General features: G+C 43.2%; 1 protein-coding gene across 1 annotated transcript in view; it reads right to left on the reverse strand.

The window, feature by feature from the left end:
- LOC107113128 (zinc finger protein 850-like) overlaps positions 1-21,890 on the reverse strand; it is a 148,849-nt gene that overhangs the window by 76,475 nt on the left and 50,484 nt on the right. Inside the window, exons 5-6 of the mRNA XM_015414432.1 lie at positions 14,482-14,948; positions 8,202-8,287 (exon numbers count right to left, since the gene is read on the reverse strand). Of these exons, the coding sequence (XP_015269918.1) occupies positions 8,202-8,287; positions 14,482-14,948 (553 nt within the window). The remainder of the gene's footprint in view (positions 1-8,201; positions 8,288-14,481; positions 14,949-21,890) is intronic.

Consider the following 21,890-nt stretch of genomic DNA (forward strand, 5'->3'; position numbering starts at 1 on the left):
AAAGGCCCCCTCCCCTCTGCCAGGTAATCCATTTTGCGTTGATATTGTGGACTTAAATGGGCCTCAGTGCCTAGAGGGCTGGTTGCGTGGTTGGAAGGTCCTGGCAAAGTGCCATTCCAGGGGGCTACCTCTCGGCTGTAGTCAACAAGCAAATGTCGTCTGCTGCTCTTTGTAGAGTGAGAAACTATGGCTCTTACCACTAGGAGCAACAGCTCTGAGTTGGAAAATGCCTGGAGATGAAAATGCCTGGAGATTTTAGGGATGGATCCTGGAGAGGGGTGGGGTTGGGGGAGGGGAGGGGAGGGGAGGGGAAGGACCTCAGCATGGTACAATGCCACGGACCCCACCCTCCAAAGCAGCCATTTTCTCCAGGGGAACTGATCTCTGTCAGCTGGAGATCAGTTGTAAAAGAGGGAGATGTCCAGGCCCCACCTGGAGGCTGGCAACCCTAGCAGCCACCCACTTGCTCTTTTGCTCCACTTGGTCTGGTTAGTGGCTCTTGGCAGTCAGCTCAGGCAGTGAGAACAGCCTGGAGTGGGCACTATTGCTAGCCTCCTGACAGAGAAGGAGCCAAACCAGTGGTGGTGGCCAGACCAAGTCTGGCAAACCCAGGCATTTCAAGGGGCCCCAGTACAACTGCTGTCATGGTCATGAGAGGGGGGAAGGCTGGCTGTGACTGCTGCTATTGCATAGGCACAGACTCTCCCAAGACAACAGGGTCCTGGCCACTGCCCTGTGCTGTCTATTCCTGAGCCATTCTCTTGGCGATGATACTTGTAAATCTCCCCTCCTCCCATTAAACAAATCGCTCCATGGGTGATGGTTTGCACCAGGGAAATGGTGCAAGTGAAAGATTTGATTTTACCCTAGTGGCAAACTCAGGATCCCCTTTGACACCCATCTTGTAGTAATAGATCCTACAGCAATTCTGCTGTGTTCTCTATCCATGGCCCATTGTATTGGAGATCCAGCAATTCTCTGCCACAAGATGTGGTGAGGCCCACTGGTTTACTTGGGCTTTTAATTAGGGTCAGGCAAATCATCATGGAGGATGGGCCTGTTACCGGTGGTAGTTAAATGGCCTTCCCCTTCTCTCACACACATTGAATTATGCACTTTCAGTCGATTTTTAATGCACCGTGCAACTGGATTTTAGGCAAACCTGCTTGCAAATATGTTGGCAGAGTGCAGATATGCAGTAAAGTGGACCACAAGCTGTTTAAATAATAAAGTAGGTTTATTGAGAAGGGAACAAACTTTGTAAGAAAGAAGAGAGAGAAAGGAAAGTCCAACTAGCTAGGACAGTCAGTAACCAACAGATCTCAGCAGGACCCCCCCCCCCCAATTGCGCCAATCAGGAGACAGGGACTAATTAAAAATAGCAGGAAGTCCCTTATCTTATTATGCTAATTAGTTGTGCCCTCTGCTTCCCCCTGCAGAGTGTTCTTGTCATTTTCTTTATCTATGCACACAATAGACCTTGCATGTTCCAACAAAATGATCGCTAAAGTACATTGAAAGTGCATTATTATTCAGTGTGTGTGAAAGCACCCATTTATCTCTTCATCGCCCCCACCCCAGCCCCTAGCAGTTGATATTAGCTTTGGACGTGAAAGACTCTCTACTTTTATGTTGTGCTTTTGTGAGCTCCTAGGTGTTGCCTGGCTGCATCTGAAAGCAAAATGCTTCCCTGGATGGCTCTCCGGTCTGTTCCAGGAAGGCCTTCCTCAGGCCCTTTCTCTTCTCCTTGTCGCAGATTCTCCAAAGAAGAATCCTGAGGAGTTGCACATATTCCTGCAAAATATTGTGGACTTGATGGTTTTGGGGAGTCCTTTTCTCCAGCTTTTCGGCACGTTCATTTCATATCTAATAAGCTTGCTGGGCCAAATTGCCACATGGCTGTCTTGAGCAACTAGTGATGTGTGAAGACTTCTGAAGCTACTGAGAACTGAATCGGAGCTCTTGCATGTAGTGTTGCTTAGCATGATCAAAACCAAAAAAGGTTTATGGGTTTCTTGCCCAAGAGGTTCATATCTCCTTGGTCTGCTCCTATTGTTGTTTGAAGTGGGTTGGCAAGGCTGAGTTGCTGTTGGACGGACAGCAGATACTTTGTGTAAATCTGAACCTACAGTGCATTGGATGGAACTTACCTCTGGCCAATGGTTTAAGGCTGGAAGTACACTTATCTTCTACAGCCTGTGTAAGGGTGAATAGTGAGGATAGTGTTATTCTGCAGTTGCTTGCTGTGGTTACACCAGTGTGTGTTTCTGTAGTTAGTAAGGATGGAAGGCACCTGATCCAGTGAAGACTTAGAGAAGACTTCTTGACTGGTGTGCATGGGTGCTCACAAATATATGTTTCCTGAAAAAAAGAAATGGCCGTGTAAGCAATGAGAACTATAACTTTGGTACAAAATGAGAAGGTGACTTAAGAAAAGGCAAAGCTATTGAGAATAAGGTGTGTATGACTGGCTAAAACTACTCCCAAGAAAGCTTGGGGGGGGAAAGAAAAATCCACTGCAAGTTATGAAAAGTGGCCAGGAGTGGGGAAGCTCTTGAATACCCATAGAAAATTATATATGCTGGCAGAGGAAAAAAATAGAAGAAAAGTGTTATTGTTGTTATTATTATATTTTTGGATGAATAATCTTTTTGTTCCTTGGTGGCCACAACAACAGAAATTGGGTTTCTGAAAGTGGAGTGTACCTATTTTTCTCCAACAGCCAGCAGCCCTTCCTTAATTTTTCTTTCTTTTTTTTGTGGACAATAATTTGAAGTGGTCTTATTTTTGTGCTTGAAACGTTTTGTGCCTTGTGCTTAAAAGGTGACTTCAGTGGGGGTGTGTGTTATTTTTGTGTGCGTGTGTGCACGCACGTGTGTACATTTCCTCTACAATGGGGGGGGGTATTTTTGTGTGCGTGTGCACGCGCATGTGCATACATTTCCTCTACAATAAATGCCAAATCCCTCCAACGCTGTTTTCTTTAGTGCAGCTGCTGTGTGCATTGAAACCAGAAGAACATTAAAGGCACATATGTGAGTCAGATTGGGTGAAGTGGGAGGGATGGACCAGTTGCCAGGAGCATTTGGATTTCCTGTAGGAAGGAGAGTATCCAGCTGGAGCATTTCTAGCCTGTCCTTCCTCTAAGTGTCTCAGGAGAGCATAGATGGTTCTCCCTACCCTACTTTATTCTTACAACCCTATGGAGTAGGTTAAGGTGGGGAGAGGGTGGCTGTCCCAAGGTCACTCAGTTAACTTTATGCCAGAGCAGGCTCTTAAATTCAGATCCTCATCAGGCCCTGTAACCAGCACACCATAGTGGCTCTTTGCCCAACTCTCTCCCTGTAGCGTGAGTTCCGCTGTCCCCGAGAAGCAGAAGTGATTTATGGGGTCCTTTGAGATGCCATCCCCCAAATGTACAGAATAATGCGTCTTCTTATCTCCGCTCACCGGTGAAACTAATGGCACAAGGGAAAAACTTAAATAGAAGCATGGTGGCCTGTTCCAAGGGAGGGGGAGGCGGTGTTTCTCCTTTGCCCCAGGGCATGGAAATAGCTTTAGCTGTTGTGAGCTGTGAAGGGACTAGGGTTGCCAGGTCCCCCCTGGCCACCAGAGGGGGATGAGGGGCATAGGGTTGCCAGATCCAGATTGGGGAGCTCCTGGAGATTTGGGGGTGGAGCCTGGGGAGGACAGGGACCTCAGTGGGGTACAATGGCCATAGAGTCCACCCTCCAAAGCATCCACTTTCTCCAGGGGAACTGATCTCTGTAGTCTGGAGATGAGCTGTAATTCCGGGGGATCCCCGGGTCCCACCTGGAGGCTGGTATCCAGAACTGATGTGCAAGTCCCCATTCCTTCAGATGCTTAGGCATTGGGAAATGCTGTGGCCATCTCGAGTGTCTGCTTGGTGATGCTGCCTCTTTCCATCACTGCTGGGTGTGTGTGTGTGTGTGTGTGTATGAGTTCAAAATCAAACTGGGTAGCAGCTGCTGCCAGCAGGAAATCTGAGTATCTCCTGCTTGACGCGTTTGCACATCCAGCGCTCTGCCCACCCGCAGTGCTGTTTACAGGCTCTGCCTCTTGCCTTACCTCCCACTTTGCTCCTAGGAATGAGGACAGGGAACGTTGGTGGCACTTTTTTGCAGTTTTTGAGTTATTGTGCTCCAGGGACAGAGCTACTGCCCTTCCTCCTTAATGCACTTTAGCAAGGCCACTGAATAGCTATGGTGTGTTTACAGTGATCAGACTTAGAGCATTCCAAAAAAATCAAAGAGTTTGTTAAAAAGAAAAAGTACATGTGGCCCGTTCAAGCATCAGGCTGAGCAAGAGTACAAAGGTGAAAAGATGCATTCCTCTTAGTCTACATTTATCCTAAATATGTAGCTAGGATAGGCTTGTATTTCTTGAGACCACAAGTAATTTAAAGTTCAGTGTTACCTTAGTTCTTGGAGTCCCTTGCCACACGGGCAAGATAGAGGGCTTCCAAGCCCCTGCTTGGGGGGTAGGGGGATCACCAGCTCCCAGCATCGAAGTAACGTCTCTGGAAATATCACTTCAGCAAGCGCCAGAAGTGATCATCATCTGCTTCTACCATAGAGATTTTGCCCAAATCAAAGCATCCCATGTTGTTGGCAATGCGACATCACTTCTAGTGTAGTGACATCACTTGTTCCCTCTAAGCTGTGGAGTCCTGTGAACAAAAATTCTACTTTGTGAGCTGCTGGCATTAAAGTTGTGAGCGAGCGATTTGGCCACTGCATACATTAATTTGCTCTGGAGCCCTCCTTCCTGAGCGGAGACAAAAATGTGTGAGCTGGAGGCTAAAAAACTGTGAGCTAGCTCACACTAACTCAGCTTAGAGGGAACACTGGTGACATCATTGCGCTGCTGGGCTGGGCTCCTGCGCTGCTGCTGATAGGCCCTCCCTTGCTCCTCACCAGATACACGATGGCATCCCCAGGTAGTCTTGCCTAGCTGGTGCCTCCCTGGACAGAAACTGTAAGAGCATCAACTTCTTTTCCTGTGGAATTCATAATCCCCCCTTTCAGCATCTCTCTCTTCTCCCCTGCCCCCATTGCTCTGAACTTCCTGCCTCAAGAGGAAAAGAAAACTATCCAGCCACCTGGCAGTCCAAGATGTTCTAGGCGGTCATGTCTAGGTGTGACATTCTAGAAAGGGGTGAGATAACAAACCCTTTGTTCCCCCAGCCCACTATTTGCGTAATTTAAGAGCTTGAGTGATCAGCGCTTGGGGGAATGGGTGCATCATTCCTGGTGCTTGTCCTCTCTGCTAGCTACAGATTTCAGGAGGGGCTCCTGTGACATGTGTACAGTGTAACCTAATGGTTGTATTTTGGAGGAGATCCTTCACATGATCTTTCAAGCCAGAGGAGAGAAAGTAGAGAAGAAGAGATTGGATTTATACCCCATCCTTCACTTGGAGTCTCAGGGCGGTTTACAATATCCCTTCCCTTCCCTACAACAGACACCCTGTGAGGTAGGTGGGGCTGAGATAGTGCTTTCGAGAACTGCCCTTGAGAGAACACCTCTGACAGAACGATGGCTTGCCCAAGGATATCCAGCAGCTGCAAGTGGAGGAGTGGGGAATCAAACCGGGTCCTCCCAGATTAGAGTCTGTGCACTTAACCACTACACCAAACTGGCTCTCATGCACTTGCTCCTCAATCCTCCCTACATCTACCACAAGCTTTTTGAGTAAGTTTCCGGCACAATCAGCACCTTGGCCTTTAAGGTGCCATCATGGCAGCCTCTGTCCCATTACTCTAGTTTGCTATATAGCCTGCCCCTCTGCAGTGGCTTCAGGTTGTTCTGGCTTCATGTGAAAATCATGTAAATACACAGCAATCCTTATACCCAAGCTTTTTCCCAATAACCAAGTCTTGATTTAATACTTAAGAGATCCATCCGTTCACAAAGTTCTAATCATAGATCTAGAAACTTGTTTTGTCTCCTGGTCTTGCAAACCAACAGGCGTTAAAAACTTACTGCTTCTTCCAGAACCATCTTATACTACCTGCCAACTATTAACTACAAGGGTTAGGCATGCTGGTTTGACACATCAAATGGTTTAACAAAGGTGGCGATTCTGCGTCCATATAATAATCAGAGGCCCCTTGAGTTACATTGTGGTCATGTTAACATAATTTTTTTCTTTGTGAGAATGAGTAGTTGGAGGCAGCAAGATCTTGATTTGTGTATAGTTTAAAAAACAACAACAATATAAACCTTTTACTATTTCATTCCTGGTATGTATCAGCCTAAAGGCTACAAAATATAACAGAGTTCAAAAAGAGCAGTCAGACCTTTTGGTGTCTCAAACATTTGCCTTCAACAAAAGAAATCTCCAAAAAGCTCTCTGTGAGTCTTCTGTGGGCTGTCTGGCTTCAGTGGTTGGAGTACACATGTGTTACACACAAGAGGTCCCAGATTCAGTCCAGTCTCAGAAAGCAGACAGGAGACAAGACCACCAACTGCCTGAGACCTTCGACTGGTGCTTTCAGTGCAGAGCTTCACAGATCTGTGGCCTGACATGCCAGAGAACAGCTTGATTTGTGCACGGACGGAAGCATGCACAAGGTGCATTTTGGTTTGTCTTCTTTTTTGTGTGTAAATAGTTGGATTTGAGTCTAGTAACACCTTAGAGACCAGACAGCTTGATTTGTGCATAGATGGAAGCGTGCACAACGTCTTCTTTTTTGTGTGTAAATAGTTAGATTTGAGTCTAGTAACACCTTAGAGACCAAAAAGATTTTCAGGGTATAAGCTTTTGAGAGTCAAAGCTCTCTTCAGTCAGACACAATACAGTACGTTATCTGGCACCAAGGGGGTCTGGAATTCCATTTCCTTGAAAAAAGAGAGATAATGTTATCTATAATTGGAGGTGGTGGCCACTAATCCCGTTAAAATTGCCAAGGGTGACACAGAAGTGTCAGTTTTCTTAGGTCTACATTAGAATGATGCAATTTGTTGTCAGGTTCTCCTGCATTTTTAAGAAGCTAATTAGCAGCCAGACACAGCTGCTTTGAAAACCTGGGCAAGACTGCTGGAGGAGAAAGCTTTTAACCCTCTCCTCCCATATCTGTCTGACAATTTAATTTAAATTGCCTCCCAAGCTGCAATGGCAAACCACCTCTGAGGGACTCTTACTGTGAGGGTCACCATTTCCACGTTACCACTACTCCCTTGGAGGAAGCAGACATTTTGTAGGAAGGGGAGCTATCTGGATGTATACTCTGACTTGCTGTAAGGCAGTGTCATATATGTTCATATAAGAACATATGAGTGATGGCATCTGTAGTGGTTAGAGTGTTGGATTATGATCTGGGAGACCCAGGTTTCAACCTTTACTCCGCCATGGAAGCTTGCTGGGTGACCTTGGGCCAGTCACACACTCTCAGCTTACCTCACAGGGGTGCTCTGAAGATAGACTGGAGGAGAGGCAAATGATGAAAGCTGCTTTGGTCCCCACTGGAGAGAAAGACAGGGTATAAATGAAATCAAATAAATAAATGAAACCAAACAAATATATTCTCATGGCAGCCCTATGAGATAGGTTAGGCTTAGTTAGAAAGAGTGATTAGCCCAACTATGTAAGCTTCATGGGGGGCGGCTAGCTCAATGGCGGACGCTAATTGAGTGTACTCCGAGAGACCCCTCTGACTCCTGCTAAACTGAAAAACTAAACAACCATTAGACTTACAGGCACCCAAGATATGGGCAAATCAGGTGGAACAAAACATCGATCGGGAGAAGCAAATTCAAGCCACTTAGAATCTTTTTTCATAACGAAAACACAAGCGGAATGCAGCGAGGGCCGCAACAGCTCGAGGACAATATGGTGACCGGGACAACGACTTCGGCCCCTACGCACTCCCCTTTAAGCAAACAAGAACTCACGGACACCCTCAGACTATTTAAAAATGAGATGTTGGACAACATCAATACTATGCTTAAACCCATGTCAGAACAAATGGAGGCACTACAGATTTCGATGCAAAAAGCAGCTCAATCGGCTAATATGGCGTTGAAAGCCTCAACAGCTAATCAAGAAGACATCAGAAACTTGCAGGACAGCGAAATCTGGGCTAAAGAAAGAATATTATTACTGGAACATACAACCCGAGAGAGATTTCTAAAACTTAGAGGCTTCCCTGAGCAAGCGGAAGGATCCAAAGAACTTACTTCGTTTCTTTCAACGTGGCTGGCGTCGGTCATCGTCTTTAAAGACGGTTTAGCACCAATGCTGGTAAGAGCGTATCGGCTGGGTCCTGCAGTTGCGGACATGTGCAGAGGTCCCCGGGACATTCTAACTGAATTTTTGGACTTACGTTTGAAAAACAGAGTACTACAAGAAGCAAAGAAGAACAGACAATTTAAATTCAACGAGAGCGACATCTATGTGTTTCCAGATGTACCACCCGAGGCGTTACGAATTAGAAGAACTCTCAAACCTATCACAACAAGCCTTAATGGTGCAGGAATCAAATATCAATGGTCACAAACAGGTTACCTTCAAGTCAGGTATCAAGGGGTGAATTACTAAGCAGATGACCTTGATTCAGGAGAATCTCTCTTGAAAGCAGTAGGATTAGGAGCTTCGCAAGACACTGAATCTGACCTTCTTAGAAAATGTAAAAGATTGAGCCAAACTACTCCACATAGATGGAGCAAGATACCCACAAGACGACGTATAAACTTATAAACAGCTACAAGGAGTACAAATCGAAGGTGTTTACAATTTAAATCTTTATTGCTCTAATGGTTTTTGTAAAAATTTAGCTTAATAATGGTTAGGATTTGTTACTTAATATGCTGGCAGGGGATGTGGGGGGAATTTCATGGTTCCCTTTTCTGTTTTTTGGAGGCTTTTCTTGTTAGGGTTATTATGGGCAGCAGTCCTAAAGGAGGAGCTCACTGGGCTCCATGTGGAAGGTTTTTTCACACCCAGTGATTGCTGTAAGGGGGGGAGGGGAGGGAGATTTCTCAATGGGTTAAGTTTTGGGTTTAGTACTCTAGGTCAGATGTTTATCAATGTAAGGGAATATTTTGCTCCCAGAAACAGAGACAAAACTATATGGAAAACAGGGAGAGTAAAAATTTTACTTCAAGGAACAAAAGTTGAACACTGCATAACGATTAGGCAATGGTTTATATGCAAACAAGGTTTACTCTATCAATGGAAAATTGCATAGTAATACTTCTCAAGTTTATAATTGTATGCTATTATCTTTTGCAAATACAGTATTATCTGAAGTTAATGTGTTTTAAGGATATTGCTTTTAAAATAGAAGCTGGTAACATATCACATACTTTAACTTGTTTTAAAGAACTCATTGCTGAAACCTTAAACTATCACTTTGAACCTGAATTATGGAAGGGATAAAAATAATTACACTTAATTGTAGAGGAGTAAATAATAAGATTGAAGCTGCGGTGGCTCAAGTGGTTAAGACGCTGAACTGCAGGCTATGGAAGGTTGGTAGTTCAGCAGTTCGAGACCCGGGTGCCGCATGACGGAGTGAGCTCCCGTCTCTAGTTCCAGCTCCTGCCAACCTAGCAGTTCGAAAGCAAGAAATTGCAAGTAGATAAATAGGTACCACTTCGGTGGGAAAGTAACAGCATTCCGTGCGCCTTTGTGTTTAGTCATGCCGGCCACATGACCACGGAAACGTCTTTGGACAGCGCTGGCTCTTCGGCTTTGAAACGGAGATGAGCACCGCAACACTAGAGTCAGATTCAACTGGCTTTCGAGCAAGGGAACCTTTACCTTTAAATAATAAGATTAAGGCTAAATGTATTGCTAAGGACTTACAACAGCAAAAAGTTAATGTGGCACTCTTACAGGAAACTTATATTAAAAAGGTCATAAGGCATTGCCTACTAATTGGTTTTCAACACAATATTTGGCTTATGTTTCATCGAAATCAAGAGGCATGGCCATTTTAATCTCCAAAAATACTAAATTGTGTGTGGAGGATTGTGAAAAAGATGAAGAAGGGTGCTTTATTTTTATTAGAGGTATACTTAATGAAACACCTATAACTATTGCATCTCTCAATGCTTCTAATAAGAATCAGATGCATTTTATGTCTAAAATTTTATCCAAACTAAGCAAATTTCAAAAAGGCCCTATTCTTTTAGCGGGAGATCTAAATTATTTAATGGATACCTTTTTAGACAGAACATCTCACAAAATGTCATGCAAACACAACAGGACAGGAAAACAGAAGCCCAGCCAATTACAAATGCTACTCCAAACTTATGATCTACATGACGTATGGAGGCTACAGCATAGCAAAGACCGAGATTACACTTATTACTCGCAAAAATATAGAACACATACACGTTTAGATTATATTTTGGTCTCTACTGAACTACTTAACAGGATAAAATCATCGACAATTGGTAATAAAAGATGGTCAGATCATGCCCCAGTCCAATGCATTATACACGAAGAAAACACAGCACACCTTAGAAGCAAATGGAAATTTAACAAACTTTTATTGCATGAAACTAAAATATACAATAATTTACAGAAAGAACTGCAAGATTACTTTAAAATTAATACATCAGATAAAATTTCTATTCAGACAGTCTGGGAAGCTTCAAAAGTTGTCATGAGAGGCAAATATATATCTTTGATGGCATTCTGTAAGAAAGAAAAAAACAAAGTCAGGAATGAACTTTTACATACTATACAAGCTCTTGAAGTAAAACACAAACAAACGTGTAGTAATAGGATTTACAAGAGCCTGCAAGAAGCACGAAAACAACTTGACATGCTCGAGGCTACAGAATTCCATAAATAAACTTTTAATCTATGCGAATTAAATACCACAAAAAGCTCTCGAAAATTGCGTTTTATTTCTTGGAGGCTAAAAAAGAGACAAATTGAGCGCTTCATTAGGGATCATCACAATAATTTAAAATATACAACTAAGGAAATAATACAAATAATGCAAGATTTTAATGAAAAATTATATACTTCCAATAAACCTGACACAATAGATATACAAAAATATTTAAGCTCGATTGAAACACTACAAAAAATCAAGGAAGAGCACTATGAACTTTTAGAAGCCCTATTCAATAATCAAGAGGTTGAACAAGTGATTAAAAAATTAAAAATAAATCACCGGGACCGGACAGGTACACAGCAGAATACTATAAAGCTTTCCTACCAATAATTACACCACTTTTAAATACTTGCAATTCAGTTTTGACTACTAGTGAAATGCCAGAAACATGGAAATTGGCTAATGTTATTTTACTTCCCAAAAAGGGTAAGGATACAACAGACCCAAAATCTTTTCATCCAATTTCCTTACTAAACACTGACTATAAAATGTTTACGTCAGTAATAGCAGCATGGATGAAAGCTATAATTGGTAACTATATCTACAAAGATCAAACAGGCTTTGTTCCAACATGTGATATATCAGACAATATTCGCAAACCACTCAATATTATATATTATGGGAAACAGAATAAACTTAGAAGCTTTTTACTATTGTCAATAGACATAGAAAAAGCGTTTGACTCCCTGGAAATACATCTGGAAACTCTCCTACAGCATATGCAATTTGGCCCAGTATTCTGCAGAACAGTACACACAATATATCAACGTCCTATGGCAAAATTTTTAATTAATGGAGCAAACTCAAAGGATATAACTCTACAAAAAGGCACAAGACAGGGCTGTCCTCTGTTGCCAATTCTATTTGTACTTGCAATGGAACCATTGGCCTGCACTTTAAGATCAAACTCACAGATCGAAGGAATTAAAATTCAAGACAAAGAATTCAAGATAAGTTTGTTTGCGGACGATGTTATTTTATATGTTTCAACACCTGAAAGGTCCTTACAAGCTATTCATCTTACTTTGGAAAAATTTGCTTCAGTTGCAGGACTTAAAGTAAACCAAGCTAAATCGGTGATATATCCGATTAATCTTGCAGATAGAACGAGGCTTTCTATTAGAAATCAGTACAATTATGAATGGGTAGAACATCACCTTCAATATCTAGGCATAAAAATACCACTGAATATAACTGATTTTATTACAGTAAACCATATAGAAATACACAAAGAAGTCAAAACCCTATTAACAAAATGGAATACCAACTTATTTTCCTGGCTAGACAGAATCAGTATTTTACGATCATACATTCTACCTAAATATCTTTACTGCTTCTGGACTTTACCTATCCAACTTTTAGAACAGCAACTTAAAAAATGGCAAAGTGACATCAACAAGTTTCTATGGAAATTCAAAGCACCTCGTGTCAAATTTTCCACTCTGCGTAAACCAATATATAAAGGTGGGCTAGCAGTACCAGATTTAAGTTTATATTATAAAGCAACGTCGTTAGCAACAACAGTACGCCAATATCATGAAGACTACTCTTTAGATTGGAAATGGATTGAAGAAACAACTTCAAAAGGATCAAACCTTCATGAACTTTTATGGAAAACTACATCTCAGGAAATGTGTCAGTTGGTCACAAACTCTTTCTTAAGAGCAATGCTTAAAATATGGTATTTGAACAAATCCAAAATAACCATGCCATTTTCACAATTAAGCACTTTCACAGGGCAAACGTGGTTTTTACCAGCAAGAGACCCCAATTCATTTTTTACCTGGAAGTCTGTGGGTATAACTAGAATTATAGACGTAATTCACAAAGGAAAACTACTCATGAAAGTTGATTTAGAAAGAAAACATAAAATGAATATCAAATTGTATGAATATTTGCAGCTACAGCATCTTACAGATTCTTCAAGCATTAAAACTTCTATTACTAACACGCCTCATGACTGAACGAATTCTCGCCAAGCATACTAAAAAACAAGGTCTTATCTCCAAAATTTACTTAATTTTGCTTAATACACAAAAGGCTCAATGATTAAGCTATCAGAATGCTTGGATCTCAGATCTACAACAACTCATTACGGAAGAAAATTGCACTGAGATATGGCAAACGCAAGCACAAATATCCAAATCGTCGACTATTCAAGAAGCGAACATGAAAGTGCTTTTAAGATGGTACTTAACCCCGACTAAACTAGCGCATATTTTTCCACAGGTATCCCCAATGTGTTGGAAACTTTGTGGAGAGAGAGCTACATATTTTCACAATTGGCAGTCTTGTAAATTCATTTTGCAATTCTGGACCAAGATTGAAATTCTTACAAGTTACAACTTACCTTTGAATGCAGCTTTAATGTTATTGCACCTATGGCCTCACGATTAAGCTATCAGAATGCTTGGATCTCAGATCTACAACAACTCATTACGGAAGAAAATTGCACTGAGATATGGCAAACGCAAGCACAAATATCCAAATCGTCGACTATTCAAGAAGCGAACATGAAAGTGCTTTTAAGATGGTACTTAACCCCGACTAAACTAGCGCATATTTTTCCACAGGTATCCCCAATGTGTTGGAAACTTTGTGGAGAGAGAGCTTGTAAATTCATTTTGCAACTCTGGACTAAGATTATTCAGCAAATTGAAATTCTTAGAGTTACAACTTACCTTTGAATCCAGCTTTAATGTTATTGCACCTATGGCCTCACGTTCGTCCACCTGCAAACAGAAGAAAATTAATAAATATTTTAATAACTGCAGCCAAAATGACAATTGCAAAAAACTGAAAAGACAAAAATCCTCCTTCCATAAAGCAATTGTTTCACAAAGTATGGGACTTATTTTTATTGGAAAAATTTTCAATTTATAACACTACAGATCAAAACGAATGTGAATTTTATAATCCTTTAAATATATGGTATATATTAGAAAAAATAACAATCAATAAATTTGATTGGGAAACTATTACGGAAGCAATGTATAAGATTCTGTTATATAATTGAAAATAGAGTTTCTGGTTAATAGGTGAATTCTCATCACTATAAAAGTTTTTGATGCTATTGTTGTATAAGATTTAACATTGTTTTTTTAAAAGAGTTATTCAGTTTCATATCCTGTATTTAAGCATGAAATAATGACAAATGTCTGACTGTTTGGGGTTTGTTTGTTTTTTGTTTAAAAAAATTAATAAAAGTGTTAAAAAATAACAACTATGTAAGCTTCATGGATGAGTAGAAATTTGAACTCGGATCTCCCTGACACTAGTCTGACACTCTGCGCCATGCTGCTTCCCAAGAGGTGCTGCGTTGGCATTCCAGTGAAAAAGATATGGTGGCTGGCAGCAGACTACCTCTGATGGTCCGGCATAGCTGTTACCAGACTTTCAGAGCTCTTGCAAGTCAATCCATAATTTTCATTTGCACTGATTGATTTTATTTACATCCTGTTTTGCTTCCACAATGGAACTCAGGGCAGCTGATATTCCCGAGAGATCCCCTATCCAAGTCTCGGCTGGCCCAGTCCAGACTTGCTTAGTTTCAACAAAGCTATTGCATCATATGCTGCATGACCATACTCTGGGAATAATCTCACCTGTGTGGCATCTCTGATGTTTGTACAAGTCCATCTTCTTTGTAAATTGTTGCAAGCATTCAGCGCACTGGTAAGGTTTTTTGCAATGTGTCCGCTTATGCTGAAGGAGGCTTGACCCCCTCGGAAACTTTTCCCCGCACTCAGGGCATTCGTATGGTTTCTCTCCAGTGTGCTGTCTCCAGTGTACGATCAGGGTCTCTCTATGTCTGAACCTTTGCCCACACTCCAAACACTCGTAAGGTTTCTCACCCGTGTGGATCCTCTGGTGTCGAAGAAGCTTGGCCTTTTCACGAAATCGTTGCTTGCACTGGGGGCACTCGAAGGGTTTCTCTCCAGTGTGGATTTGCTGGTGCCTCTCGAGGTTTCTTTTCTCACCAAACCGCCTTCCGCATTCCAAGCACGGGAACGGTTTCTCTCCGGTGTGGACCCTGTGGTGCCGAATGAGGTTTGAGAGGCATAAGAAGCGTCTGCCGCAACTGAGGCATTCATAGGGAGTCTCTCCTGTGTGGGTCCCTTGGTGTTTAACAAGAGACGCTTTGGTAGAAAAAATTCTCCTGCACTCAGGACAAGAGAAGTGTTGCTCTCCCTTACTGACTCCAGTTTTTTTCACACTTCGCACCCGTCCATTGCCAGCAAGCATATCCTCCGTCTCCTGTAATTGCTTTGCTTGCTCCTTCCTCAATTCAAGTATTCTCCCACATGCTTCAGGCTGCAGGGAAACAGCCTCTTGGGCCCCGTCCCTCTGCTTTGCTCTATCCAGGCTTCCCTGCTGAAGATTCACTTCCTGCTTCATGCTCACCACTCCATCAGAACCATTTCCTGGGGCAAGGACAGAGGAAAAAGGAATGACTGACAACCAACTAGGAAGAAAGCAGGGGAGAGAATGTGGAAGAAGGGACTGGCAAACAAAAGGGGAGAATCCCTACAGTAAGGAAGCATGCCTTCAATACTGAAACCAGGCATGCCAGAAGAAGGGCTCTCTGGCTTAGAGCCTAACTGTATGGCACGCTATTTACAAGTCTGCCTCAGGTCCTGTCAGCAGATGGGCACTGGGATTTCTTTGTTAGAATATCAAGCATGGCCCTACACTGTTTTGCTGACCTTAAAGGGCCCTGTGAAGCTGTTATTTCCCCAGTGGGCTCCCATCAGTACCCACAATCTTCTGTAGCAGGGTAAACAGCAACTCTGTGGGGCCATTTCACATTGGGAAAATGGTTTTGGGGCATGGAAGCCTAAATCCTCTCTCCTCATATGCCACAGGCTCCCAATTCAAATCAGGCCGCTATACGCCTAAGAATCTAAATGTCAACTGAGAGCTCCCAGTGCACATCTGCTTGATACAACACAACTCTCTCTCACTAGCCACATATATAATTTAAAATATTTATTAGCCACCATTTTTCCTATGGAGTTCAACGCATCTTACAATCTTAATAAAATACATAAAAACATTTAAAAACATAAAAGCAAAATTTAAAATTTAACAAAAATTTAAAGTCACAATTTAGGACTGCTTTAATTAGAATAGGTTTTTATACCCCCCTTTTCTCTACCTCTACCCTAAGACGTCTCAAAGTGGCTTACAATCGTCTTTCCCTTCCTCTCCCCACAACAGGCCCCTTGTGAGGTAGGTGGGGCTGAGAGAGTTCTGAGAGAACTGTGACTGGCCCAAGGTTACCCAGCAGGCTTCATGTGGAGGTAACGACTGAATCCTAATTCTAGAGTCCAAACTCAGACTTGTCACCTTTGTGAAAGTTTGGCAGCTTGGCTCTACTGGATGTTATTTGTGATTTGTATTAGAAACCCCCTATCAAGGGGCTGGCCGTTCCAGGGGTTTTTTAGCTCTCTTACCTGAGCTTGTGTCTCTCTGGCTCTTCCCTTCCTGCAGAATTTGGGCACTGGGTAACCACTCTTCCTTCCCCTTTTCCAGCTGAGAAATCAACCCTGGTTTGGGAAACGTAAACCCTGTTCATGTAGAAATCAACCCAAACACAATCAGACAATGGATTTTATACTTTCAGAATCAACACAGAAACAAAAATCAGTGGTGAAAGAGACACAACACAGACTCTGGGTAAGATACTGTAACAGAAATGCTATTAGATCTGATGGCTCGCTAGTAATGAACACTGATGGTCAGCTGATATTTCTACAGTTATCGGAGGATGCTTGCTCTGATTTCAAATTTCTCATCCCTCCTGTTTTGACACCTAAATCTCCACATCTCGTTAGGTGCACCTTTGGGTGAACTGAACCCATGATTCTTTTGTTTTCTAACAATCTTGTTTCCTTGCACTGAATTGCTCCCATAAAATACTGCTGGTTTTTCAGTGCAATTTGTACATCTCTAAATCAACATTATATGTCTGTAACTGAGCATTATACATGACACATGTTGCATATATGAATAAAATGTGCATAAAATCCATTCAGCATTATGCAACATTGGGGAGGGGCCTTGGCTCAGTGGTAGAGCATCTGCTTGGTCTGCAGAAGGTCCTAGGTTCGATTTTCAGCATCTCCAGTTAAAGGGATCAGGGTAGTAGTTGATGTGAAAGACCTCCGCCTGAGACCCGTTGAGAATCACTGCCAGTTTGAGTAGACAGTACTGACCTTCATGGACCAATGGTCTGATTCAGCATTATGCAATTTCATCTGTGATACAAATTAATCTACAGAAGTAGCAGCAGACAGTGGTGAACTGGCACCAATGACAAAAATATTACTGAATACAAAATTACAAAATGGGGGGTGGCATTCACTCAGCCCTACCTGATCAATGGCTAAAAGATATTGCTTCAATGAGCATTGAAGTAGTGACTATTGTTCGACATTGCACCCCACATGCTTGTTGAGGGGTTGGAGTTGTAGCCAAGAAAAGGAAAACAAATCTTGAGTTTTGCAGCTGGCTGGAAAAAGGGCTTGCAAATGGATGCTGCTTGCCTTTGAGGTGAATGGATACCATTTTGTAGACAAGGACTGTCTGCTCACATCTGCTCTCCTTTTTAACATTCATCTATTTTCAAATGTCACAAAATGTTCTAGGCTTCCTGGTTTCTCTCCATACAAGGAAAGATTTCTTGTCACAATTCTCTTGGGAACTTCCTAAGAATAGGGAGCCCAATGAGTGGTCATGGCTCAGTGGTAGAGCATCTGCTTGGCATGCAGAAGGTCCCAGCATCTCCAGTTAAACGGACCGGGTAGGAGGTGATGCGAAAGGCCTCTGCTTGAAACCTTGGAGAGTTGCTCAGTGGTAGAGCATCTGCTTGGCATGCAGAAGGCCCCAGCATCTCCAGTTAAACGGACCAGGTAGGAGGTGATGCGAAAGGCCTCTGCTTGAAACCTTGGAGAGTTGCTTTCAGTCTGAGTAGACAATCCTGACCCTGATAGACTGATTGGCCTGATTCAGTGTAAGGCAGCTTCATGTGTTCACATGATGCGTGAAAAAAATATCCAGTTCTTCACTAGGATTGCACTGAATTGCTCCCATAAAATACTGGTGGTTTATCAGTGCAATCTCTAAATCAACATTATACGTCTGTAACTGAGCATTATACATGACACATGTTGCATATATGAATAAAATGTGCATAAAATTCATTCAGCATTATGCAACATTGGGGAGGGGCCTTGGCTCAGTGGTAGAGCATCTGCTTGGTCTGCAGAAGGCCCTAGGTTCAGTTTTCAGCATCTCCAGTTAAAGAGATCAAGGTAGTAACTGATGTGAAAGACCTCAGCCTGAGACCCATTGAGAGTCACTGCCAGTTTGAGTAGACAGTACTGACCTTCATGGACCAATGGTCTGATTCAGCATTATGCAATTTCATCTGTGATACAAATTAATCTACAGAAGTAGCAGCATACAGTGGTGAACTGGCACCAATGACAAAAATATTACTGAATACAAAATTACAAAACGGGGGGGGGGGGGTTCACTCAGCCCTACCTGATCAATGGCTTTTGATGGCTAAAAGATATTGCTTCAATGAGCATTGATGTAGTGACTATTGTTCGACATTGCACCCCAAATGCTTGTTGAGGGGTTGGAGTTGTAGCCAAGAAAAGGAAAACAAATCTTGAGTTTTGCAGCTGGCTGGAAAAAGGGCTTGCAAATGGATGCTGCTTACTTTTGGGGTGAATGGATACCATTTTGTAGACAAGGACTGTCTGCTCACATCTGCTCTCCTTTTTAACATTTATCTATTTTCAAATGTCACAAAATGTTCTAGGCTTCCAGGTCTCTCTCCATACAAGGAAAGATTCCTTGTCACAATTCTCCTGGGAACTTCCTAAGAACAGGGAGCCCAATGAGTGGTCATGGCTCAGCGGTAGAGCATCTGCTTGGCATGCAGAAGGTCCCAGGTTCAATCCCCAGCATCTCCAGTTAAACGGACCAGGTAGGAGGAGATGCGAAAGGCCTCTGCTTGAAACCTTGGAGAGTTGCTTTCAGTCTGAGTAGACAATCCTGACCCTGATAGACTGATTGGCCTGATTCAGTGTAAGGCAGCTTCATGTGTTCACATGATGCGTGAAAAAAATATCCAGTTCTTCACTAGGATTTTTGGGAAAACGTGCTCATTAGTTAATACTCAAAAGAAAAGAGATCCTTACCTAGTGAGGTAACAAGTTGATAATTCTCCAGCATGACTTCCCTGTAAAAGGCCCTTTGATCTGGTTGCAGGAGAGCCCATTCACTCTCTGTGAAATACACCGCCACCTCTTCAAAAGCTGTCTGCACCTGAAAGCACAGAATCATAAACCTGAGAATGTAACATGCACCTCCAACCCTATCTGGCGCCCCTCTCAACTTAGCTCATATCAGGATTTTAAACCACAAATGGAGGGTCCCAGCAATAAAGGCTCCAGTACAGTCCTTGTAACCCCACCTCAAAAAGGGTTACTAACTGTCCCCAACAGAACAACAATCTCTGATCCCTCTGCACCCCAGTTCTCTTACCTTAATCAGTTCCAGCGCAGTCATTTCCTTTTGCCCAGGAGATAGAGACAATTCAAAATGAGGCATGGATGACAACCTATTGCCTGTGAAAGTGAAAGACACAATGGGGCAGATTTCAGGAAGAACATTAGTCCCTGATCTTTCATGTTACAGAAACATAAACGTAGAAGACCCTGATGCTGGGAAAGATTGAAGGTCAAAGAAGACGGGGACGGCAAAGGATGAGGGCAGTGTCATCGATGCAACGAACATGAAGTTGAGCAAACTTCAGAGGATGGCGGAAGACCGGAAGGCCTGGCGGGAGCTGGTCCATGGGGTCGCAAAGAGTCGGACTCGACTGTGCTACTGAACAACATCCTAAATGTGTACTGTTTCAGTCTGAGCAGTAGCCTACACTGTGAAAGGGGCGAGAGATTTAGCCTCTAGCCTGAGGACTATTCTATGCTGCTGAACAAACTGCTGACTTGTATGACTTGTTTTTGTATTAATTCTTACATTGTTGTTTTTATTATTTTATTGTATTGTTTTTACTTTGTGAGTTCCCCTGGACAGAACTCTGGAGAGGGAGCAAAGAAATTTCTTTACTCACGTCTTTTTTGTCCCAGTGGGGACCCAAAGCAGTTTACACTGTTCTCCTCTCTTCCCTTTTATCCTCACAACAACCCTGTAAGGTAGGTGAGGATGAGAATGGGCAACTGGCCCAAGGTCACCTGCCATGCTTCCCTGGCAGAGAGGGGATTCAAACTGGGGTCTCCCAGATCCTAGTCTGGCACTCTAACCACTCACTGGCAAACAGGGGCTAGAATAAAAAGACCAGAGAAGTCTGGGGATTTTGGAAAGCTCTCTGTGTTTGTGTCTTCCCCCCACCCAGTCCTTCCAAAGCCATAGACTACTGGAGATAGCTCTATGGCATCTTCACAGACTTGGAGTAAAACAAATTATCAATTTATTCCCTCAAAGCAGCACAATCGTCTTATGGCAGTGTTCATCCCTGGAATTTGTGCAGTAATAGGAAAGTGCCTCTGAGCATGTGCAGGCTGCAGTTTTGTCCACACATCTGTAGACCGTTTCCGTACAGCACCTGGCCCGGAAAGAAAGGTCTCCCAGGTGGTCAGCAGATGTGATTATTTGACACACTGAAGTACCAGCACCTCTGTCCCCCCCCCCCAAACAACTATTATATTTCCCAGTCACGGTTTTCAAGATCACCAATCAAACACCAACTTTGAAGTGGAAGACAAGTTCCTCTTTCCTACTACCCATTTTCACCTTCTTGGGGAGGGAGGTACTAACTGGCGGGCATTCTGACAAACATTCCTGCATAACTGCGGTTGGAGAACAGCACCTGTTGCGGCTGTTAAATCCGCTGGAGCCGGGTAAGAAAAGCAGGCAAGTCGCTTTTCCTCACCTAAAGACCCTGCTATCCCTGGAGCAGCCCAGGAGTCCCTGCAGTTCTCTCAGCTTCCCTTATTCAGCCAAACTGCTCCCCTGAGCCGGCAGAAAAGGCGATAGCTCCCCCCCCTCACTCCCTCACCAACCAAAGCGCGCGCCGCCGCCGCTTTTAGCTGCGCATGCTCAGTAAGTACAAGCAAGCGCCCTCAGATCTCTGCCCTCACCCAGGAATCGGAAGCCCGCTTCTCGGCGTTCGGCCGCTGAACCTTCCGATCCTTGGGTCAGAGTTTCACCAGTGAATCTCCGATCTGGGATCTACTACAGCACCAGTCAGAGCAGGTTTCTTGACCCAAGGCTATTGTTCTTGTTTTGGCTAACACATACTAGAGGGAAGGGTGGAAACAAACTGGAAAAGGACGCTTGCGGCACTTTAAAGAGGAGCAGATTTACAACGGCGTACATTTCCCCCGGACTGGAATTCCTCAGATGCGTGAAGACGGGAATAGTTTTTATATGTCTGCGAAGTAGGGAAGGTTTTTGCAGTTTCCTCCTGCTGCTGCCGCAGCAAACTCATAATTTGATCTCCACACTGCTCCTTCAGGTCCACTGACTCGCAGAAGAATAATTTGAGACTTGAGTGGACACAGAAGGCTGCAATGTATGGGGTGGGTAGGCTTCCAACTCCAGTTTGGGAAATTCCTGGAGATTTGTGGGTGAAAGTGAGAAGGGACGTCAGCGGGGCATAATGCCATAGCCCACCCTCAAAAACAGCCATTTTCTCCAAGGGAAGTGATCTCTGTAGCCCGGAGGACAGTTGTAATTCTGGGAGATCTCCAGGCCCCACCTGGAGGATGGCAGCCCTGGGGGGAGGCAAGGAAGTTGTGTTCCTCCATGCTGCCTCACATCCAAACTTACTCTTAGCTATTACAAAGAATAAAAGGTTCAGAGGATCACAAAAAGGACCAACGTGTACAAGTGTTACTTCAATCCATTTCATCTAAAAGGAAAGAAGGCAAGGCACAATACAGATGGTACAATGGGGAATAGAAAATTTACTGTA

The sequence above is a fragment of the Gekko japonicus genome, unplaced genomic scaffold (assembly GCF_001447785.1).
Source record: "Gekko japonicus isolate JY-2015 unplaced genomic scaffold, Gekko_japonicus_V1.1 scaffold204, whole genome shotgun sequence".
Taxonomy (NCBI): Eukaryota; Metazoa; Chordata; class Lepidosauria; order Squamata; family Gekkonidae; genus Gekko; species Gekko japonicus.